The following is a 25739-nucleotide window of genomic DNA, read 5'->3' on the forward strand; positions in this document are numbered from 1 at the left end:
CAAGTAATTGGTCCTAAGGGAACGCAAAGCCATGGAATGGCGCGAATACACCAAATATACGAGCCCGGGAATTTGGGTAATTATGTCTAAAGGTTTTTAAGAATGGAGTGGAGGTGCTATGCGTTTTCACTAATGGGTTAGATAATGGAGACAAGGAAATTGTGAATCGATTGTCGGTATCTCGGTTTCTGTGATGTAAAATTTACATGGTTGAATCCGTAATTTTATTACGGACTCATAGGAAAAAGAATCGTCTAAAACGGACGAACGAGTAAAAAGTTATAAACTTTTAAAGTTGAAAAATAGTTGAAGGGCAAGAATGCAGAACCCACCGTAAGTTACGGTGGACATCAAAAGTGTACGGTGTGAATCTCCTGAATTACGGTAGAACAAGGGACATTCCAGGTTCACCGTAACTTACGGTGACACTGTAAGTTACGGTGGAACCCAGAAAATTTATATTTTGCTTGATGCTTTGCGTTGTTAAATTTCGTTTATACGTAATGTATTATTGTCAAAACTAATATTTTAGTGTTTGACCCTAGGTATGTATGAAGCCCTTCCGGATGGTGATCAAGTACATGTCAAGAACCGAACACGTATTTTGAAGCTTCCGCAGTAAACTCAATTTTTGTCTAAACTTTAAACATGTTGTAATTTCTTTTGTTGATCATGTTTTAAATCCCTTAAACTAGTGATTAGTTTACTAGCAAGGGTTACTTTAAACTAGTTATGCACTTTCTTGGATGTGATTGGTATTATCACAAATGTGTATGGTTTTAAACTCGAAATGATTTTGTAAACTCTGAATTTTTATAAATTTCTTATGATTATCTTTTATTACTGTTCGAATTATTAAGGGTGTTACAAATATGTACGAAACACAAGAATCCGTCCCCTTGCAAACATAAAACGGAAAAAAGTATACTTATAATCAAATTCAAGAGCTATTACCATTTGAGATATCTGAAAGAGGAGATCTATTTGAGATATCTGAAAGAGGAGTTCTCATAAGAGGACCTACAAAAAAACCAAGTAGAATTATGATTTCAATCTGAAATCTGATTTGTGTTTTGGGAAATGATGAGTTAATAAGTTAGCATTTCACTTACTGTGTAAATTTAGTTGAGATGAATTAGAGGTCGTAGAAGATGAACGTGAATTCCTTGACATTGCATACCTGAGAGAAGGAGAATGATTCAAAAGAAGAAAGAGTAAAAGATTAGGAACATTAAAAATATAGAACCAAACAGTGGTTATTAAATTTTGAATTACAATATGTGATACCTATGGATTCACATATCCTCAATAAATTATAATATTCCATTTTATTATTTTCTAATTAAAAATCATTTCATGAAAAGCAAAATAGAATCGTTTCAAATTATTGAATTAATTATTTCAAGGAATCTATTACATTGAGAAAACATTAACAACAAATTTTGTAATCTTTGTAGAATGTAAATCGGGTGTTCATCGGTTAGGTTTATGGTTTATTTGTATATGATTTATAAAATATTATTATCTTTATTTAATAAATAATTAAATTAACCGGTTTATTTTTCAATTATCCAAATAAACCAAACAAAACAAATAAAATAAAATGTGGATCCATAAACCGAACAAAAAACCGAATAAAATCTGTTTCGGTTTACGCTTCTTACTTGGTTACAGTTTTTCTGAACACCCTACTTTGAATCACTTAGACAAAATTTGAAGTATATAAATAAGCTATTGAATGAGATGACTTAAATAAATTAATGGGAGAAACGGACACAAATTAAATATTTTTTAAAAACTATAATATATGATGGATACTTATTAAAAGACTTTCATTTACTCATCCAATCAACGTTTAATTGAAACATATGATATTTTAACAAATAATATATGTCCAAAGATTAACAATGGAGACGAAAATTCCAACCTTAGTGGCTAGGGATAACGGTAAAAACTAATAAAGAACAACCCCATCCACTGATAATCCTATATAAATTATGAGATAAGATGATAAGATTACAAATGCTTAAAGATAACAAATGTTTGTAGATAAAAAAAGCTGTTATTTGGCTTTATACAATATATATTATAAATTGTTGCTTCTCTTCATACACATAACTTTTAAACATAAATATTGAATATTGAACATCTCAATATTTAATTAACATATACATTATAATACGAAAAGAAATGTCATACTCATTATAATATTAGAACAAAACAGTATAACAAGCAGATAAGTTTTAGTGAATTCAAAACCACACAATCAGTCCAAAACATAAGAGCACCAAACACCCAAAACCAACAAAACGAAAACCATAAGTTCAACATGGCAAAAGCATATGAAATCAACACGTAAATGTTTTCGAAAATTCAGAGAAAACTATTTCTTAATCTTGGGAATCAAAATCTTCGAAACACCAACATCTTCATCCTGAGCCAGTTCATCACTCATGCGGCGCTTTGTCGAGGAACAACCTAACGTTTTGGGAATCACTTACGTTTTGTTTCTTCAGAAGAGGGATTCTTATTGCCTACAAGTGCTTTGGATACAGGTTTAACCTTGTCACCGCTGCATGACATCTCATCCTGATATAAAAAAACGATAAGTATTAATGTTTCGAAAATTTTAGTACAAATAACCTAATTTTTACATTACCTTCATAAGGTCAAAAGGAGTAGACAAACTGTAGGAATCTGGAACATCAAACGATTCGGACTACTCATGCTTTAAGTACATAATACACAGTAACATAAAATACACACAACGGTATAAATCTATTTCAAACCGATATGATTATGAAATGAAAAGAATGACATAATGAAGATTTAAACCTAGTTAAGATTGAATTTGGCGTAGAGCGCGGCAAGGATCTCATCATCGTTAGTGGCCATTGCAATACCATAGTTTTCAACCTGATGCTCAATGTTATAGTCTTTAACATTTATGATGAACGCATACTTCTTTCCAACCAATGTGTCAAAAATCTCAGGATATGGGTTCGGTATCTCTCCAGAATTAACAACCTATGATTTTATAAAAATTAATATAAATTACTATGAGCACAATGATTCCATAATTGATAACCTACAATTTTATAAAAATTAATATTAAATTATATTTACTACATTAACAAATAACTGAATGCATGTATTTATTACCTGATCTTCGATTACAAGTAACTCTTTAGCAGATTTCTTAAAAATCTTGTAAGCTTCGTAATCAAAGAGTGTCAGAGACACAGTACCGGAAGAATCTTGCACCCTGATAGGTATCTTGAAGCTATCAAAGTTAAAAACAAATGAAAACATTAGTATTACTAATAACAGAAGGGTGGCTCATATTAGTATTTAGTATAAGGAAATAAAACTGTAATCTCAAACCGCGGAATAGAATAAATCCCGACTCCTTCACATTTATTATTTGTACACACCAAAGCTTTTGTATGATCAACATCACATGAACCATCCACATTCTCTTTCGTTACAAATCTTTCCTCCACACTGGACTTACAGTGGTCACAACCATTGTAATACCAAAGCTTATCAGTGTATATGGCTGTGATTGTGCCGAGAACCAAAACCTTCTTTGTCTATTGATATCAAACAAAAATAATAATCCTTAGAAAAGACTATAAAAAACTCAGCATGTAAAATACTTATAAGAAAATGCAAAAAATAAACGCACACCTTTAATATGGTTCCAAGGAAACCAATAAGCATGAAATCAGGGTTATTAAGGAACTCATCTTCAACACTTGAGATAACGTAAGAACCAACATGCTCATTTGATGAAGATGAAGCAGAAATTTTCTCTACATACCTAAACAGATTCATGTGATCAAATTAAAAGGTAAAAAATAAATGTAAAATCAAAATAATATTGTTTAATGTTTATATGCATATTACTAACTATACCGCTTCCAAAAAGAGGATATCTCTTCAATGTCAGTGTCGATAAAAAGTATGCTAAGCTCAAATCCGTTTGCAACTCCACGCTTGCCTGAATTTAAAAATAAAACCAAATGTAGATCAATATAAACAGCGTAAAAATTAAAACATATAAATAAATATAAATATAAAGTACTAAATAAATAAAAATTAAACTAATTAAGTTTAAATTGTACCTTTATAAAGGTTGACCATACCATAATGACAAAGGATAACAACATGTTTCTCTCGTTTCTTATCATTCATGTAAGCAAACATGTCAATAGCAAAAGCATCCCACAAAGTAACCGAACATTTTTGACCTCTAAAATATTAACATAAAACATAATAACATCAAGCAACCTTGTAATGCTTTAAACGTCAAAATGCAACAACTTAATAAAAAGAACTCACTCAAGGTCTTCAACTCTAAGATTAAGTCTCTTGCCCTTGCTCCCATCCTTCTTTGTTGTATCCTCTAGATTGAAACATACTTCCACATAACCAATCCAATCTATAAACAAAAATATATTGTTAAAAGAAAACAGCATTAAGAAGCGATAACATGAAAAAAAACAATAAGACAAAACAATACATATATATCATGTAGTGATTTACATAACAATAACTGTACTAACTTCAATTTTATTTTGAACAACATCCTTGAGGTTAACGAAATTAAAACTGTATTTCGGTCCAGACCAGTCAAGGTATTTCTCAACAGAAGTATAGAAATACAGAGATATTTTGTCATTTCTGTTGGTATACTTAGCAGAGGACTTATTAGCAGTAAGAGACGGTTTGGTGATAAGAAGACATTGATCCAGCTGAAGGAAGCCTTTGAATCTTTCTAGCATCTTATGCAAATAGCTGGCTTGTATCATAGTTCCCTTACAATATGAAACATCCGATTAAATAAAAAAAACGTGTTATATAACATTTGTGTATTCAAATGTCCAAAAAAGTTATAAGATAAATATATACGGTACCATCTCATCCATGAAGATCATATCAAGGTGATATGTTTCATTTTTGTTTTGATTCATCATCTTCCTCGACATGCTAACAATCTTCACTCTGATCGAATAGTTATTTGAGAATGTATTAAGATCGTTAAGCATGCTAACCTTTGCAACCTCCATTTGAAGATTGTACATAAAAAAAGAATAAATAAAATATATCTATTGATAAACGTAATATGATAATACAATTAGCATGGATGTTCATAAAAAAATATCAACGTTGGAATTCAAGCTTACCGATTCTCCATTCACAATTTAGATTGAATGCAATGGTAAATGTGATTTGAAAGGTAAGTAGTGCATATCTTTATATTCCGCTTTATTAAAGTAATTAAATATTAGAAATGATATGCAAAGTAGAAAAAAAAGAGAGAGAGAACGTCAATTTTAAATTACCATTTTGCATATTTTGAATTTCAAAAGTTATTGATATTATCAGTAATTACTGATTTGATTTGAAAGCAATTATCATGATGACTTTTCTGATTTTTATTTTAAATTTAATTAATAGATAATAACCGTCAATTTGAAATTCACATTTTGCATATTTTCAATGTCCAAAGCTCAAGAAATTAGCATTAATTACTGAGTTGATTTGCAACAAATTGTCATCAAGAGTTTTTTTTATTTTTTTATTTTAACTTTAATTTTTATCATGAAAACAATGTTGGAGGAACTCTTATCTCATTGGAATGTAACGATTAGGTAAAATGGTAATTTCATTGTAATTCTAGTTTTCATTTGATAATTTCATTCTATCACTAATTAACCACATCAACAATAAAAATGTGAGTAGTGGCTGTTTTTTAGGGAAACCACTGATGGTCAATATCAGTGGATGTCAACAATAAAAATGTGAGCAGTGGCTGATTTTTAACTATCAGTGGATAGCCAACAGTGATTGAAACACTGATGTTTGGTCAGTCAGTGGTCAACATGAAGAATGAAGAAACAGAGGTTATCTTTCAGCAGTGGATAACTTTTAACAATCAGATGTTTGAACCAACACAGTGGTTGTAACAGACTTTTAAGGATTAATGAAAACTATCATTTTTTTAACTATTTTGAAGAGTGTTAAAATATGAGAAGACAGTGGATCTGGTTAAACATCTATTTAGACTTAAACAGATGTTGGGGCTTAAACAGATGTTTGGCCTTCTATATCAGTTGTTTGGACTTAAACAAAAGTTTGACCTTAAACATATGTTCGGCCATAAACTGATGTTTGCCATAAACAGATGTTTGGCCATAAACAGATGTTTGGCCTTAAACAAATGTTTGACCTTAAACAGATGTTTGCCCATAAACATCTGTTTGCAAAAAAAGACCAATTTCAAGAATACTATACCCAAACAATCAAAATAAGGAGCTTAATAATCATCAAGTGTACTTCATTTTTATTTATTAATATAAAGATCAAAACACTATTCTATTTATAGTAGAGATCAAACCACTGAGGTGATGTGATAAATACTATTACATATAAACACTGTTGTCATAAACACTGTTACATATAAACACTTTTGTGATAAATACTGTTACATATAAAGACTGACGATCTAACAACCTAACAGACTATAAAATACTGATGTGATAAATACTGTTACATATAAACACTGTTAACATAAACAAAGGTAGAATATCTGCTGTTGATGCTGAACCACTGTTGTTGTTGGGCAGTGGTTCACCTTTGGTTGATCAGGACTTTGGTTCATCAGTGCTTGTCTTCAACAGGGTTTTGGTCTTCATCAGTGCTTTGGTCTTCAACAGTGGATGATCTTCATCAGTCTTTGTGTATAACAGTCTTTATATCCAACAGTTGTTAGGCAGATTAGTGCTTTGCCTTATTAACTTGTTATAACCACTGTCGTTGGAGGAAACTTAGATGAGCAGTGCTTATTGTGGATCAACGTGCATCGTCAACAGCCAAATCAACATCATCTTTATCTCCTTCAGCAATATCCGCTATCTTTTCTTCCGTTCTTGGATCAATCGTCTCGAACGTTTTCCCTTTTCATCAAAACAAAACCAATATATATATATATATACATATATATATATATATAGGACAAAGATCCGTTAGGAACCACCCTTTATTGCGAGAACCAATGTGAACACAACCAAAAATGCCTAAAAATATCTAAAAAACACACAAAAAAATAGATTTTTTTAGATTTTTTTAGGTTTTTTGGGGGGTTTAGTTTTTAGTATTTTAATTTGGGGGGGGGGGGGGTAGGTTTTTGGGGGGTGGGGGGTTTAGGTTTTTTTTTTTGGGGGGGGGGGGGGTTAGGTTTTTTTTTTGGGGGGGGTGGGGGTTAGGTTTTTTTAGGGTTTTTTAAGCTATTTTAGGTTGTGTTAACATTGGTTCTCGTGGTTCTCGCAATAAAGGTGGTTCTTGCATGAACCTTACCCTATATATATATATATATATATATATATATATATATATATATAGGGGCTGGTTATCGTACAAATGCGCTTATCGTACATTACGTACGCTACAATTTCAGCCGTCAGATCATCTTCCCGCATTGAAAATCGCATGTTGTTTTTTCGTAACAATTTCGCATGTTGGTTTTTTAACATGCGATTTCATCAAAATTACCACATGCGAAATTTTTACAAAAAACAACATGCTATTTCATCAAAATTATCACATGCAAAATTGTTACAAAAAACAACCTGCTATTTCATCAAAATTATCACATGCGAAATTGAATTACCACATGCGAAATTGTTACAAAAAAACAACCTGCTATTTCATCAAAATTATCACATGCGAAATTGAATTACCACATGCGAAATTGTTACAAAAAAACAACCTGCTATTTCATCAAAATTATCACATGCGAAATTATTACAAAAAAAAAAACAACATGCGATTTTCATTGCGGGAAGATGATCTGACGGCTGAGATTATAGCGTACGTAATGTACGATAAGGGAATTTGTACAATACCCTTTGCCTATATATATATATATATATATATATATATATATAGGACAAAGATCCGTTAGGAACCACCCTTTATTGCGAGAACCGCGAGAACCAGTGTGAACACAAACAGTAATAGCTAAAAAAATCTAAAAAACACCCAAAAAATTTTTTTTTTATTTTTTTACTATTTTTTATATAAAAATCGCTACTTTTAGTATCCAAAAAAAAAAAAATTTTTTTTTAAAAAAATTTTTTTTTTTTAAAAAAAATTTTTTTTTTTGGCTACAAAAAGTAGCGATTTAAAAATAAAAAATAGTAAAAAAATAAAAAAAAAATTTTTAGATTTTTTTTTTATTTTTTTTTGATTTTTTTAGATTTTTTAGGTTTTTTGGGGGTTTAGTTTTTAGCATTTTAGCTTGGGGGGTGGGGGGGGGGGTTTAGGTTTTTGGGTGGTGGGGGAGGGGGTTTAGGTTTTTTGGGGGGGGGGGGGGGTAGGGGGTTAGGTTTTTTTTAGGTTTTTTGAGGGTTTTAGTTTTTAGCATTTAGCTTTGGGGGGGGGGGGGGTTAGGTTTTTTTGGGGGGGGGGGTTAGGTTTTTTTTTTGGGGGGGGGGTGGGGGGTTTAGGTTTTTGGGGGGTGGGGGGTGGGGGTTAGGTTTTTTTTAGGTTTTTTGAGGGTTTTAGTTTTTAGCATTTAGCTTGGGGGGGGTTAGGTTTTTTTTTTTGGGGGGGGGGGGTTAGGTTTTTTTGGGGGGGGGGGGGTGGGGGGTTTAGGTTTTTGGGGGTGGGGGGGTGGGGGTTAGGTTTTTTTTAGGGTTTTTTTAGGTTTTTTTAGCTATTTTAGCTTGTGTTCACATTGGTTCTCGCGGTTCTCGCAATAAAGGTGGTTCTCGCATGAACCTTACCCTATATATATATATATATATATATATATATATATATATATATATATATATATATATATATATATATATATATATATATATATATATATATAGCAACAATTAATCTGAAAAAAAACACGTGGAACTAACAGCAAAAAGTGTACCTGAAACAGAATCGACGATTAAGAATCAAAAAAACACGTGGAATTAACAATGCATAGATTAGTGAAGGAAACTTACGGTGATGATTAAGAAAACTCCATTTAATTGCTCAAATTGAAATGAAGGGTGATCTGCAAGGGATTACAAATGAATCAAAAGCATCAATAAAAGGTAAATCAATTATTATTTGTTAATCAAAAAATAAATCAGAACAAATGAGGTTACCTTAGTGTTGTGCGATGAAGAAGGAAGCGATGATGCGACAATTATATGGCAAAATAAAAGATTTAAACATCAGTATTGTTGAATCATTGGGGATGCATCGATGATATGCAAAAACAAAAAACGAAACTTCGTTAACAAAAATCCTAAAGAATGAAAGAACAAAAAACCAAGTGTGTGGTTCCTGTAGTATCCTAAAAGATTAACAATGGATAGATTAGTGAAGGAAACTTACGGTGTTGATTAACAAAACTCCGTTTAATTGATGAAATTCAGACGATGGGTGATCTGCAAGTGATTACAAATGAATCAATGCATCAATAAACAGTAAATCAAAATGTTACGAATACCAAAAAATAAATTAGACCAAATGAGGTTACCTTGGTGTTGTGCAATGAAGAAGGAAGAAGATGATGCGACAATTATATGGCAAAAGAAGAGATTTAGACTATATTATGACTCAAAAAAGTCACATATTAGTTTTTATGCAATTGCTCTACACCAAACATAAGACATGGAGGCATGTGAAATCACCGCGATGTCCATGACAACAACAGCTTCTTAAAAAACAAAGTAAAACTGATTATAAGATTAAAATATTCAATGACTTACAGTACATGGGTCCGATTGATCTCAATCATGCACTAAAATTCCTCTACTCATCTGAGATTGTCTTCCGCTCCACCATCTTAATTCGTCTCTCCCTAACTTCAATTGTAAAGAAAAGGGCAAAAATCAAAGACATGACTAAAACAACCTCACTGAAAGTGGGACTGTAAATGAGTACCATAACGAATAAGAAAAAGCGATAAAGCCTAAACTTTTGGGTTGGTATCACCTATCAGCAGACCTGAAAACAAAATCAGTTTCTAAACAATGACTTCATGAAACTGAAAATCCTTAAAGTAAACACAAATTAAGTAACAACCAACCTTAATGAAAATCAAAAACTCCTCTGTAATTGAGTAGTAAAGCTACTCAATTTAGTTAATTACATAAACAATCCAACAATGAATTTACCGTCCTTCTCCTTCTTCACATTTCCATCTCCTCAACGACCGTCCGGCAGAGGTTACTTCTAATCAACAAAGTCTATAAAATAATAATAATAATAATAATAATAATAATAATAATAATAATAATAAAAATAAGCATAAAATCTATATATTCTTCTTGGATTGCTAGAATAATAGTGTGAAAGTTGGAATAAAAACAGAGGATCAAGAAACATAGGAGCATCGAACATTACTAACATGGGTGAATAAACCAACAAAACAGATTGTGAAAAACAAAAACTACAAACATATCAAAATCAATCTACTTGTAATCACATGGTACAACAGTGCAAGCATCTGAATAAACAATAACAAATCAAAGACAAAATCAAAAGCTACAAACAGAGTTATTTATCTATATATATATATATACACACACACACACAATAATAAAAACATTATTACAACATACCACTATCACCGATTAACAAGACCTTGCTGAGGTAAACATAATCCGCTCGAGCCCTAGTAGGGGGAGCAGCCATGTCTAACAATTATTAATCAAATTGTGCGATAAGAAACCCGAGGAGAGCTTCTTCTTCTTCTTCTGAGTGTACAAAAGGGTTCATCGTGTTCAGAATGAGAAAATAGATAAAACCAAATAAAATTTCTGAATGAGAAAATAGATCTTACATGAATATGCTGTTGTTCAACTACTCGATGGTACATGATTTAGGGTTTCAAACGCAGATGTATCTAATAGAAGTAACCTCTGCAGGAGGTTGTTGAGGAGATGGAAATGTGAAGAAGGAGAAGGATGAACATCAGAAAAAAGGAGATCATGTATGTAAGCGCGAAGGAGAAGAGTGAAGAAGCGGATGAAAGCTTTGGTATGTAGGGTTTGTTAAAAAGTGAGAATAAAAGGGATGGAACCTTGGGCAGGAAAATGGAAAAAAGGATGCCCTAATCTACTGACATGTGGCCCAAATAACTTTCATTTATTATATATAATAGATAGGGGAAGGTTCAAATAAAAACCACTAGTTAACGCGAAAACTCGAAAACTAACTAAAAAAGCCTAAAAAACATACCAATTTTTTTTTTTTTTTGCATACCAATTTTCGCTATTTTAGGTATATAAAAAAATTCAAAAAAAAAACATTTTTTTTGTCGTGCACATGTGTAATAGTACACATGTGTATGTGTACTACACATGTGAATTATTACACATGTGCACTACAAATTTTTCTTTTTTTAAGTTTTTTTTATATAAAAATACTAGCGATTTTTAATAAAAAATTTGAAAAACAAATTTCTTTTGTGTGTTTTTAGGCTCTTTTAGTTAGTTTTCGCGTTAAAAGTGGTTTTTATTTGAACCATCCCCTATATATATATATATATAGGGCCGTTAAAATGAAAACCACCCCCAGTTAAGAGAACCACGAGAACCACTCTCCACCAACCAGATCTTGCCACTAGTACACTATTATTTAAAATCCTAAAGGTTATTTTGGTCATTTATTCAATATGTCTTATCCATTTGTCTCTATCTCTTGCTTTTAAGGTCACAGACCTTTCTCATTTTCTCTCTCTCAAAATTGAAAACCATTTTTCATCTCTCTCTTAAAATTGTTCATCACCATCACCGGAGATACACTCCGACCACCGTTTCCTCCGCCACCGTCAACGGATATCACTCTCCGACCACCACCTCCATCACTTCGCACTCTCTGTCAACGAAGATCACACTCCGACCACCGTCTCCTATGCCACCGTCTCCTCCGCCACCATTCAACGGAGATCACACTCCGACGCCGCCGCACATGGGGTAGGTGTGGTGTCTGAAAGTTTGCCAAGTTGTACCAGCCGACGCCATTGTCAGTTCCGGCGGTGGGTAGGGTTTCGTTCCCGGTGGTTGTATCAGCCGACGCCATCAGGTAGTTTCTGTTTTTTTTCATGTTTTCAAAGACCCAGTTCTTCTGGTCGTTCTTCATCTGAGAGATTGATGAGGCCAGATTTTTATTGCAATCTTTTCTTTGTGGTTGTTTGTTAATGGCGATGATGTGGAAACCCACACATGAGCCTTGTTCTTTAGTTTGAAATTGGAAATTATCGGTTGTGTTTTCGTATGAATTCGAAGGATTTTGGTTGTCTTGGAAGATTGGACAGTGAACTATAAAGCTCTAAACCTGGTGGTGTCGTCGATGCCGGTGATTGAAGGTGGTGTGCCGTCAATGCCGGTGGTGTCGTCGATGTCGGTGGTGCCGGTGCTGCCATCGATGTCGGTGGTGCCGGTGATTGGGTGGTGGCTAGATGTGGTGCCGGTTTTGGGGGGTGAAGGAAGAGGGTGTTTTTTGGGGGTGATTGAAGGTGGATGAATGATTCTGTGTTAAATATAGTCAATATATTTGGGTGGTTTGTTCCTTCTGTTTAAATATTTTGATCCCCTGTTTTTGTATACTTGATATTTTGGGTTTAAATTGAAAATATTGGGATTTTGAGTTGGCAGTGATAGGGCGAAATTTTTTCTCCGACAATTTGATGACGATGGCACAGCAAGGACGATAGAGGGTCGGTTTTTTACCTGCAACCCCACTTTTGCAGGCATGATTATTGAAAACTTTGAGCCAAACCCCGTTTTTTTCAAGATCCACACATGATTTTGAGTTTGGTTGTTCTTTTTTATATTTTTTGCGCAGTCGATGATGATAAGTTCAATCTATCTGAGACACCTACTGAGTTGTGATTTTTGGGTGAGTTCGTTTTTGGGTATAAAAAGTTTTTGTAAAAAAAAGTTCAAAACCGTAAAAAAGTTTTCGTAAAAAAAATTGAAAAAAAAAGTTTTTGTAAAAAAAGGTTAAAACCGTAAAAAAGTTTTTGTACAAAGTTTTGTTATTTGTAAAAAGTTTTTGTAAAAACGTTTTTGTAAAAAAAAGTTTAAAACCGTAAAAAATGTTTTTGTAAAAAACGCAAAAAAGTTTAAAAATGTGTGTGTAAAAAAATGTTTTTGCAAAAAAGGTTAAAAGCGTAAAAAAATTTTCGTATAAACTTTTGTTTCTTTGTAAAAAGTTTTTTGTAAAAAATGTTTTTTTACAACCGTAAAAAAGTGTTTGTAAAAAATGCTTTTTTTACAACCGTAAATTTTTTTTGTAGAAAAATGTTTTTCGTAAAAAAAAATTTGTAAAAAATGTTCTTTTTACAACTGTAAATTTTTTTGGTAAAAAATTTTTTTTACAACTGTAAAAATGTGTTTGTAAAAAATGTTTATTTTTCACAACCGTAAAAAAACCTGTTTTTTGTAAAAAAGTTTAAACCTGTATAAAAATTGTCGTAAAATAAATTGTCGTAAAAAAAGTTTAAACCCATAATGAAAAGGGGCATAAAAAAATGGCGCGTAAAAAAACAAGGTGATAAGACGGCGCGTAAAAATGGCGCGTAAACACGGGGCGTAAAAAACGACGCGTAAAAAAGCCGGGCGTAAACGGCCCTTAAAAAAACTACGCGTAAAAATGGGGCGTAAAAAAAAGCTTGTAATAACGTCTTTTTGTAAAAAAAAAAACTTGAAAAAAAAACGGCGCGTAACACCGGGCGTAAAAAATCGACGTGTATAAAACGTGGAGTAAAAAACGGCGCGTAAAAAATGGGACGTAAATACAGTGCGTAAAAAAACCGGGAGTAAAGTCAGATTTTAAAATATTTTTTAATTAAAAAATCTGATTTTAATAAAAAAAACAATTAATTTAATAAGATAAAAAAGTAATAAAAAAATAATAAATACAATAAAGACAAAAAACACAAATTTACTAAACTACCAATTTGACATTAAAATATTAAAAACATAATAAGATAAAAAGAATTTAATATTGTTTTTATTACTTTTAATGTCATCCATCCATCTCCCAAGATCAATGGTTGGAAAGTGGTTCTCGTGGTTTTCTTAATTGGGGGTTGTTTTCATTTTAGCGGCCCCCTATATATATATACATATATATATATATATATATATGTATGTATATATAAATATATAGAAAAGGTAAAATAAGAACCGCCTACATAGATTTTTTACACTTTATACGAAACATGCTCTTTTTACAGGAACCCTTACATATATAGGAGAAGGATCCGTTAGAAACCACCCTTTATTGCGAGAATCAATATGAACACAACCAAAAATACCTAAAAAAATATAAAAAACACACAAAGTTATTTTTTTAATATTTTCTTTTAAAAAATCGATACTTTCTGTCATAAAAAAAAATTTTTATGACGAAAAGTAGAGATTTTTTTATAAAAAATATAAAAAAAAATGTGTGTTTTTTTAGCTTTTTTTAGGTTTTTGGGAGGTTTAGCTTTATGGTTTAGCTTGGGTTGGGAGGGGGGTTAGGTTTTTCTAGGTTTTTGGGAGGTAGTGTGACAACCCGAACTTCTAAGGTTAGTAGAGTCTAATCTAGTCAGTTTACTTTCCCGCTATCTACTATTCCCTTTCATTGTGTTGGTATAATCTCGCTAAGTTTATAGTTGCACGTAAGATAATCTCCCACAAATTTTGGGCCGCACCTTTAGTGGATTAAACTAGACAAACTAAACAAGTCATACGGCCCTATATGATCAAGTCCGACCTATAGAATGATGTTCATGGCCCAAACGTAGCATAGATTAACAAGTGTGCAACTGGGCCGCAGCCTATTCACGCCAAAGTAGGGTTACATCTCATTTATATTACTATTTATATTACTGACTTGCACCCGACCTATTATTAAAAACCCCAATCATCACATCACAAAACCCCATTCACCCATTGTGCTTGGCGGCGGCATACCCCTGTGTGAAGATAATAGTGACCAGCAATCTCTACTTGTTGACTTTCTTGATTGTGAGGTATTATTTATGATAAATATGATATCACTTATATGATGAATATGATAATAATTGCTTGGAAAGGATTGTCAGTATAATCATGTGAGGGTTTTAGTAGTGGAGTGTATCCATGCATGTGATTTATACAAACAATATATGTGATTTTTATGGTCCAATCGATATATGTGATTTATATGTAGTGGGCGGCACATACAAATGCACTTCATGGGTTGGGCCAAAATTATTAACAGGACACATGGGGGGGATATCGTACACCTAGTGGGCGGCATATGGTTGTTTAATTGTTGATGTCATTTTGCTTAGATCACATGTGTATGATATAGATTATCAAGGTCATTCAAGGTGATGGGATGTATGTGTCAGTACATGTGAGTAAATGAATTGGAATGATAAAATAAGACATTAATTTTGATTGGACCTCACATATGCAAGACATGATGGCACCGATTACTTTATGTGTGAAATTTAAGTATGTATAGCAAGGAATTGTAATATTGTGGCTGTCATGGTGTTGTGTGTATTCGGTCATAGGATGGGATTGGTGGGATTATCGGCTTGATGTAATTGGGGCAGGGGGGCGGCGTATCATTATTTTTTTTATGTGTGTGTTGTTGTATGAGATGCCGTATGCTTAAGTAGAATATTTGTCCTACAAGTCATTGAACACATGCTTACCTTACTGTTGGGCCGGACCTTTTGGGCTACTTGGTTATGCAAGTAATGAAATGGACTATTAGGTTGTTGATTATTGTATCTGATTGTAATACGAAGTGGTACATGACCCAAATGAACAAGTATATTAACGTGATAATGTTATGATTGTTACAACTTAGATTAGGGTGTTGATGACGACCGATGTTACGACAAATTAAAGGAGCTGCACCGGGCCAAGTGTGGCGGCCCAGTGAGCATTCGGGTGAGAAAGTCTCAACCCGTGAAGTTATATACAAATGGTGAAAGGATGTGATATAAATTCTATGTGACTCATATGTTTAGTTTATGAAATGGTTAGGATGTATGCTATGACTAAATGTGTTACATGATCGACTATTGCTTGTGGCATGACGTTATGTGCATATATTACATGACTGTAACTTGTGATGAAGTACGTGATTAGACGCGAATACTAAACTCATTGTTGCTGGTAAACCATGATAGGACGCATCTAACCAACTGTTTAACAAGTAACATAACCTACCGAGCACTCTAAGGTGAGTTCACTACATCCGAGCATGCGTCCCAGTGGTTGGGGACAGTCAGTGGTTTTGGGTAAAAACGGGTATATTGGTTAATATTCTCACCTATCATCTTTCGTAAGTCCCTCATCGGGTATTGGTTAGTAGCGCTACTTAGGTTTGGCACCCTCACCCCGTGCCTGTAGAGGACGGAGGTGAACTAATGACCCAGTCTGGCCCAGTACTAGATAGGAGTACGTGGGAAGGGCAGTCCGTGAGCCGTCCGTGTTTGGAAATGAGATATTAACAATATTACTTGCATTGGGTATTAAACTGTTTTACATACACCGGGTAACAAACGTTTTCTAAAACTGTGAACTCGCCAGCTTTGTCTGATACGTGTGTTACATGCTCGCAGGTCCTTAGGTACTTTGAAAGCAGGAACTTGCTGGCTGGAGGGCGCGAGTGGTCATGGTTGCTCGAGGGATATATTATCAGACTTTTATTTACTATGTTTGTTTGGATAACGTTTATATTACGCTACATTAACGCTTCCGCTAAACGTATGGTTTTGAATAACGAATGTTGGGATTTTAGTATCTTTAAATAACGAAGTTTTATTTCAAACTTGTGATTCAATGTAATTGGTGGCTCATTGCTAGTCGTCACACGCCTAACAGGGACACTCCCTAGGTGGTAATTTTGGGGGTGTGACAGTTTGGTATCAGAGCCGCTGGTTATAGTGAATTTGGTTTTAAAACTGATTTATAAAACCAGACTATAACTGAACTGATACGACATTGACCATGACACTCAGCTCCAGGCAGCAAGGTTCGTCTCCTGTTTACTGTTACATAGCATAGTTAGTACATACTTATGATTAGTGTCACACTCGAACGTACACTTGATATTGCAAACACGAATTACTATGCTATCTGTTTATACCACGTGTTTTAAGAATGGGACTCTACTTGAACTTACATGCTCTATGTCGTGATGTCGTCGGTCGTACTGCATGAATTTGGGGAAACCTTTTTAACAGGAGTAGGGAGGAACTGAGATAAGCATGCAAATCACGTTATTATTATGGGTGCACACATAATAACAACGTGGGGTGCATGTGAGTCCCAGTAAGTCTCGACTAGTGTGAAAAAGGAATCCCACGTTGTTAGTCAATCTTGTATTAGAACCATGAAAACTGTGAATACTATGGTAATACTTGCCATCTGCTTGGAATAGTCTGTTAAATCGTTCCTTCTTCCCATATTTGTAGAATCATGAACGGGCGTGGTGGTGGTCGTCGTGGTGGACGTAATGGAGGCCGCGGTGGTGGGCGTGGCGAAATTCATATGACCCAAGCTGAGCTAGAAGCATTACTCAACGCCCAGGTGGCTGCAGCCTTGGCAGCTTATCAGGCTGGTATGTCATGTACCAAACCTTCTTTTCCTTTGAATCGTGAACTTGGGTCTTACTTGTTGGTTTATTTTCCATCGTTAATAGGTCAGCCAGCGCCACAAAACCAGCCTCACCCACCGGTCTGCACTTTTAAAACCTTCATGGATTGCAAGCCACAGACCTTCAGTGGCACTGAAGGGGCTGTGGGACTTATACGCTGGTTCGAAAAGGCGGAGTCGGTGTTTGCGATATGTAACTGCCCAGTTGGGGATAGAGTAAAGTTTGCAGCAGGCACGCTCCAGGATGGTGCTTTGACCTGGTGGAATGCTCAGGTCCAACTGCTAGGTATTGAGGCGGCGAACGCCACTACGTGGGAGGATTTTAAAGAACTGATGAGAGAGGAATACTGTCCTCGAGATGAAATAGCGAAGTTAGAGAATGAGTACTATCATCTGACAATGGTGGGGTCTGAAATCGAGGCGTATGTGAAGCGGTCATATGAGTTAGCTGATTTGTGTCCAAACTTGTCCCGACCCATGCCACGAAGAATCGAATTGTTTATTAAGGGGTTACCTCCACGAGTGAAGGGCTTGGTCACTGCCGCAAACCTCAACAACCTGACCCAGATCGTTCGTTTGGCGCATAAAATCACTGATCAGGAGGTGGAGAGCGGGGATCTACCACCGCGTATTTCTACTACCACTACTACTACTACCGCTACTACAGCTACTACTCCTGCCATAGACAGCAAGCGTAAGTGGAACGATACCGACAAGGGGTCCAACTCTGCACAGCCTCAGAAGAAGACGGATACTGGCAGCACCCGTAGTTCCAGTCAGACAGCATCAGTGAATCAGAACTCGAGTAACAAATCAGGGCAGGGATCATACGCAGGGAAACTACCCTTGTGCAACAAGTGTAACTATCATCACAAGGGACAGTGTGCTCGTGTTTGTCATCGATGTAATCGACCAGGGCATATGGCTAGGGATTGTAGGGCCACTTTTCCAGCTCAGCAGCAGTCATCACAGCAGCCGGGTAGACAACAGACTCAGCAGAACCAGGGTACACAGAAGGGGTGTTTTCAGTGTGGGGCTGAGGGGCACTTTAAGCGAGACTGCCCTCAACTGAAGCAGAACACAGGGGGTAATAACGGGAACAACAATGCGGGTAATGTCGCGCGTGGGCGCGGGTTTGTGTTGGGAGCTGGTGAAGCGCGGAACGACGGCAACGTGGTTACTGGTACGTTTTCAGTGAACGGTGTTATTGCTTCTATTTTATTTGATTCTGGTGCCGACTGGAGTTACGTGTCTTTGGGGTTCAGTTCTCAGTTAGGGTTAAGTCCTACACTTCTCGTAATGAAACACATAGTAGAAATCGCAAATGGTAAAACAATCGAAGCTACACATGTTCTACTTGGGTGTAAAATCGATCTTCTGGGTCAAGTATTCGACATTGACTTAATACCTATCACTCTTGGAAGCTTCGACGTGATCGTTGGAATGGACTGGTTGTCCAAATATCAAGCGGAGATTCTCTGTAAGGAGAAGATCGTACGTGTTCCCCTTCCTGGTGGGGAATTTTTATCAGTTCAGGGTCATCGCAGTGGGACTCCGGTTAGCATTGTTTCAGCAATGAAGGCCCAGAAGTATCTGCGTAAGGGTTATCCTGCAGTTTTTGCTCTTGTCACTGATTCACAGTCGGATGAAAGGAAGATTGAAGATCTTCCAGTCGTTCGTGAGTATCCAGATGTATTTCCTGAGGAACTCCCTGGTCTACCTCCACATCGTCAGGTGGAATTCCAGATCGACCTCGCCCCAGCGGCAGCCCCGGTTGCTCGTGCTCCTTATCGTCTTGCGCCAGGGGAGTTACAGGAATTGTCAAACCAACTCCAAGAGCTGTTGGATAGGGGTTTCATCCGACCTAGCTCTTCTCCTTGGGGAGCCCCAGTTCTATTTGTAAAGAAGAAGGATGGGTCTTTCCGGATGTGTGTAGATTATCGCGAGCTCAACAAGGTGACGGTTAAAAACCGTTATCCTTTACCTCGTATTGACGACTTGTTTGACCAGCTGCAAGGGTCAAGTTTCTACTCCAAGATCGACTTAAGGTCGGGTTATCATCAGGTGCGAGTCAGAGAAGAAGACGTTCCCAAAACAGCGTTTCGAACGCGGTATGGTCACTACGAATTCTTGGTTATGCCATTCGGGTTAACCAACGCACCAGCGGTCTTCATGGATCTCATGAACCGCGTGTGCAAGCCATACCTTGATGACTTCGTTATCGTTTTTATCGACGACATTCTAATTTATTCTAAGAGCAAGGAAGATCATGAGCGGCATCTGCGCCTCATTCTAGAACTCCTGAGGAGAGAGCAACTGTATGCAAAATTTTCGAAGTGTGATTTTTGGATACGGGAGGTGCATTTTCTGGGGCATATAGTTAACGAATTGGGCATACATGTGGATCCTGCCAAGATCAATGCCATTAGAAATTGGGCGGCACCAAAGAATCCTTCGGAGGTGCGGCAATTTCTCGGTCTAGCAGGGTACTATCGTCGTTTTATTCAGAATTTCTCGAAGATTGCTCAGCCACTCACCTCATTAACACAGAAGAAGGTCGTCTACTCATGGGGAACGAAACAGGAGGATGCATTCCAACTTCTGAAACAGAAATTATGCAGCGCGCCGATTCTATCTCTACCAGATGGTACCGAGGATTTTGTGGTTTATTGTGATGCTTCGATTCAGGGTCTCGGTTGCGTGTTGATGCAACGCGAGAAGGTGATAGCTTATGCTTCTCGTCAACTGAAAGTACACGAGAAAAACTACACGACACATGACTTGGAGCTAGGGGCAGTGGTCTTTGCACTAAAGATTTGGAGGCATTATCTCTACGGCACGAAATGCACCATCTATACCGACCACAAGAGCCTTCAGCATATCTTCGATCAGAAAGAGTTGAATATGCGTCAGCGTCGCTGGGTGGAGTTGTTCAATGATTATGAGTGTGCCATCAAGTATCACCCGGGTAAAGCTAACGTCGTAGCGGATGCTCTTAGCCGCAAGGAACCGAAACCGAAGCGTATTCGTGCCCTGCAGCTTACTATTCACTCCGATCTACCTGCTCGGATCCGTACGGCTCAGATTGAGGCATTAAAGGAAGAAAATATCGAGGCTGAAGGATTACGAGGTCTGCATAAAAAGAGGTTCGAGCAACGGTCTGACGGTATCTACTACTTCATGGAACGAATATGGGTTCCTTCATTCGGAGATCTTCGAGAACTTGTGATGGACGAAGCACACAAGTCACGATATTCTATTCACCCAGGGTCCGATAAGATGTATCACGATCTTAAGGTTATGTATTGGTGGCCGAATATGAAAGCCCTCATAGCCACATATGTGAGTAAATGCTTAACTTGTGCTAGAGTTAAAGCGGAACACCAGAAGCCTTCGGGTCTACTACAGCAGCCAGAAATACCTAAGTGGAAGTGGGAACAGATCGCTATGGATTTCGTTACTGGATTACCAAGAACTCAGGCTGGAAACGACACTATATGGGTGATTGTTGATCGACTCACGAAATCGGCACATTTTCTAGCAATCAAGGAAACAGATAAGTTTTCGCAGCTTGCAGCAGTATATCTTAAGGAGGTAGTTGCTCGGCACGGAGTGCCAACTTCCATCATCTCAGATCGAGATCCGCGCTTTACTTCTGAATTATGGCAGTCTATGCACAAATTGTTCGGTTCGAAACTTGATATGAGCACCGCTTACCACCCACAGACGGATGGTCAAAGTGAGCGCACTATTCAGACACTTGAAGACATGCTGCGGGCATGTGTGATCGATTTTGGGAAGGGATGGGAAAGACACTTGCCGTTAATAGAGTTCTCCTACAACAACAGCTACCACACGAGTATTCAGGCAGCTCCGTTCGAAGCATTGTATGGACGGAAATGTCGTTCCCCTCTCTGTTGGGCAGAGGTAGGTGACAGTCAACTCACAGGTCCTGAACTCATTCTGGAAACCTCACAAAACATAGCTCGGATAAGGGATCGTATGGCAGCAGCGCGTGATCGTCAGAAAAGTTATGCTAACAAGCGTAGAAAGCCTTTGGAGTTCGAAGTTAATGATCGGGTTATGTTGAAAGTTTCACCGTGGAAGGGCGTTGTACGCTTCGGGAAGCGTGGCAAGCTTAATCCACGTTACATTGGGCCATTCAAAATTCTTGAGCGGATCGGTAAAGTCGCTTACAGACTCGAGTTACCTGCGGAATTAGGTAATGTTCACAATGTCTTTCACGTTTCGCAACTAAAGAAGTGTCTGGTTGATGAGACACTGGTTGTGCCATTTCAAGAGCTCACGTTGGATGACAAGCTACAGTTTGTGGAAGAACCCGTCGAGATTATGGACCGTGAGGTCAAAGTGCGCAAACACAGTCGTATTCCTATTGTGAGGGTTCGCTGGAACTCAAGACGTGGACCGGAGTTCACGTGGGAGCGCGAGGATCAGATGAAACTAAAGTACCCTCACCTTTTTCCCAAAGACAAGGCAGAGTCTAGCAAAACTGGTGAATCTCGGGACGAGATTCCCTTTCAAGTTGGGGATGATGTAACACTTGAACAAAATCCACAGCAGTCATGAATTCTCGCTCCATCCCTTCGTCGTGCTTACTTGTCAAATTTCGGGACGAAATTTCTTTCAAGTTGGGGATGATGTGACAACCCGAACTTCTAAGGTTAGTAGAGTCTAATCTAGTCAGTTTACTTTCCCGCTATCTACTATTCCCTTTCATTGTGTTGGTATAATCTCGCTAAGTTTATAGTTGCACGTAAGATAATCTCCCACAAATTTTGGGCCGCACCTTTAGTGGATTAAACTAGACAAACTAAACAAGTCATACGGCCCTATATGATCAAGTCCGACCTATAGAATGATGTTCATGGCCCAAACGTAGCATAGATTAACAAGTGTGCAACTGGGCCGCAGCCTATTCACGCCAAAGTAGGGTTACATCTCATTTATATTACTATTTATATTACTGACTTGCACCCGACCTATTATTAAAAACCCCAATCATCACATCACAAAACCCCATTCACCCATTGTGCTTGGCGGCGGCATACCCCCGTGTGAAGATAATAGTGACCAGCAATCTCTACTTGTTGACTTTCTTGATTGTGAGGTATTATTTATGATAAATATGATATCACTTATATGATGAATATGATAATAATTGCTTGGAAAGGATTGTCAGTATAATCATGTGAGGGTTTTAGTAGTGGAGTGTATCCATGCATGTGATTTATACAAACAATATATGTGATTTTTATGGTCCAATCGATATATGTGATTTATATGTAGTGGGCGGCACATACAAATGCACTTCATGGGTTGGGCCAAAATTATTAACAGGACACATGGGGGGGGATATCGTACACCTAGTGGGCGGCATATGGTTGTTTAATTGTTGATGTCATTTTGCTTAGATCACATGTGTATGATATAGATTATCAAGGTCATTCAAGGTGATGGGATGTATGTGTCAGTACATGTGAGTAAATGAATTGGAATGATAAAATAAGACATTAATTTTGATTGGACCTCACATATGCAAGACATGATGGCACCGATTACTTTATGTGTGAAATTTAAGTATGTATAGCAAGGAATTGTAATATTGTGGCTGTCATGGTGTTGTGTGTATTCGGTCATAGGATGGGATTGGTGGGATTATCGGCTTGATGTAATTGGGGCAGGGGGGCGGCGTATCATTATTTTTTTTATGTGTGTGTTGTTGTATGAGATGCCGTATGCTTAAGTAGAATATTTGTCCTACAAGTCATTGAACACATGCTTACCTTACTGTTGGGCCGGACCTTTTGGGCTACTTGGTTATGCAAGTAATGAAATGGACTATTAGGTTGTTGATTATTGTATCTGATTGTAATACGAAGTGGTACATGACCCAAATGAACAAGTATATTAACGTGATAATGTTATGATTGTTACAACTTAGATTAGGGTGTTGATGACGACCGATGTTACGACAAATTAAAGGAGCTGCACCGGGCCAAGTGTGGCGGCCCAGTGAGCATTCGGGTGAGAAAGTCTCAACCCGTGAAGTTATATACAAATGGTGAAAGGATGTGATATAAATTCTATGTGACTCATATGTTTAGTTTATGAAATGGTTAGGATGTATGCTATGACTAAATGTGTTACATGATCGACTATTGCTTGTGGCATGACGTTATGTGCATATATTACATGACTGTAACTTGTGATGAAGTACGTGATTAGACGCGAATACTAAACTCATTGTTGCTGGTAAACCATGATAGGACGCATCTAACCAACTGTTTAACAAGTAACATAACCTACCGAGCACTCTAAGGTGAGTTCACTACATCCGAGCATGCGTCCCAGTGGTTGGGGACAGTCAGTGGTTTTGGGTAAAAACGGGTATATTGGTTAATATTCTCACCTATCATCTTTCGTAAGTCCCTCATCGGGTATTGGTTAGTAGCGCTACTTAGGTTTGGCACCCTCACCCCGTGCCTGTAGAGGACGGAGGTGAACTAATGACCCAGTCTGGCCCAGTACTAGATAGGAGTACGTGGGAAGGGCAGTCCGTGAGCCGTCCGTGTTTGGAAATGAGATATTAACAATATTACTTGCATTGGGTATTAAACTGTTTTACATACACCGGGTAACAAACGTTTTCTAAAACTGTGAACTCGCCAGCTTTGTCTGATACGTGTGTTACATGCTCGCAGGTCCTTAGGTACTTTGAAAGCAGGAACTTGCTGGCTGGAGGGCGCGAGTGGTCATGGTTGCTCGAGGGATATATTATCAGACTTTTATTTACTATGTTTGTTTGGATAACGTTTATATTACGCTACATTAACGCTTCCGCTAAACGTATGGTTTTGAATAACGAATGTTGGGATTTTAGTATCTTTAAATAACGAAGTTTTATTTCAAACTTGTGATTCAATGTAATTGGTGGCTCATTGCTAGTCGTCACACGCCTAACAGGGACACTCCCTAGGTGGTAATTTTGGGGGTGTGACAGGTAGGGGTGGGGTTAGATTTTTTTAGGTTTTTTGGGGTTTAGCTTTATGGTTTAGTTTTTAGCATTTAGCTTGGGTGGGGGGGGGGGGTTAGGGGTTTTTTTTGGTTTTTTTAGGTTTGTGTGGTGGTGTAGTGGATTAATTTTGTTGTGTTCACATTGGTTCTCGCAATAAGGTGGTTCTCGCAATAAGGTGGTTCTCGCATGAATCCTACTCTACACACACACACACACACACACACATATATATATATATATATATATATGATTGCGTTTTTTTAACATGCGTGATTACGATGTATCATGAAAAAAACTCATCTTTATGAGAAAACTAAAAAAACTCAAAAAAAAAAACTTATAAAACACACAATTTTTTTTACATATGTATGGAAGACCATGCAATCAGCCATGGGAACCAAATTAAATTTGAGCACTGCTTATCATCCTCAAACAGATGGACAAACCAAAAAGACAATCCAAACACTTGAGGATATGCTTAGAGCTTGTGTGATTGACTTTGGTGGTAGTTGGGATTCGTATCTGCCTTTGATCGAATTCTCCTACAAAAACAGTTGTCACTCCAGCATCATGGCTCCTTTTGAGGCTCTGTACGGTCGAAAATGGCGTTTACCTGTCTGTTGGAATGAAGTTAGTGAAGCTCAAATCACCGGACCTGAACTCATTCAAGAAACAACAGACAAGATCATGAAAATTCGCAATAACCTTTGACAGCTAGAAGTCGTCAAAAGAGTTATACTGACAAACGACACAAGCCTTTGGAATTCCAAATTGGCGATCATGTTCTTCTCAAGGTATCCCCTTGGAAATGTGTGGTTAGGTTTGGAAAGAAAGGCAAACTAGCACCTCATTATGTAGTACCTTTCAAAATCATTGAGAAGATCGGAAAGGTAGCCTACAAACTCAAACTACCTCCTGAACTTGGGAACGTTCACTCAACTTTTCACGTGTCCAACTTAAAAAAGTGTTTAGCTGATGAAACCCTCCATGTCCCACTTGACAAAATTCGCATCGATGACACTATGCACTTTGTCGAGAAACCTGTG

General features: G+C 36.9%; 1 protein-coding gene across 1 annotated transcript; it reads right to left on the reverse strand.

Annotated features, from left to right (window-relative positions):
- Positions 1-940: 940 nt before the first annotated feature.
- Positions 941-5072, reverse strand: LOC110932139 (replication protein A 70 kDa DNA-binding subunit E-like). Its single transcript, XM_022175497.1, has 12 exons — positions 4920-5072; positions 4565-4820; positions 4345-4444; positions 4128-4255; positions 3919-4003; positions 3691-3823; positions 3385-3593; positions 3163-3283; positions 2917-3027; positions 2660-2719; positions 2502-2589; positions 941-1020 (listed from the first exon to the last, which is right to left on the reverse strand). The coding sequence occupies exons 1-12, from the start codon at positions 5070-5072 to the stop codon at positions 941-943; spliced, it is 1524 nt and encodes a 507-aa protein (XP_022031189.1).
- Between the last annotated feature and the right edge of the window lie 20667 nt (positions 5073-25739).

This window comes from Helianthus annuus, chromosome 16, assembly GCF_002127325.2.
Source record: "Helianthus annuus cultivar XRQ/B chromosome 16, HanXRQr2.0-SUNRISE, whole genome shotgun sequence".
Lineage (NCBI taxonomy): Eukaryota > Viridiplantae > Streptophyta > Magnoliopsida > Asterales > Asteraceae > Helianthus > Helianthus annuus.

What these genes read in the sequence shown, in the direction of transcription:
- LOC110932139 (XM_022175497.1), bottom strand. Translation starts at nt 5,072, where the DNA reads ATGGAGGTTGCAAAGGTTAGCATGCTTAACGATCTTAATACATTCTCA. An exon ending in TGATCTTCATGGATGAGATG is followed by an intron (nt 4,821 to 4,919) that starts GTACCGTATATA and finishes TCATATTGTAAG; the next exon opens with GGAACTATGATACAAGCCAG. An exon ending in CTCTTCTGAAGAAACAAAAC is followed by an intron (nt 1,021 to 2,501) that starts GTAAGTGATTCC and finishes GTTTTTTTGTAG; the next exon opens with GTCCTCTTATGAGAACTCCT.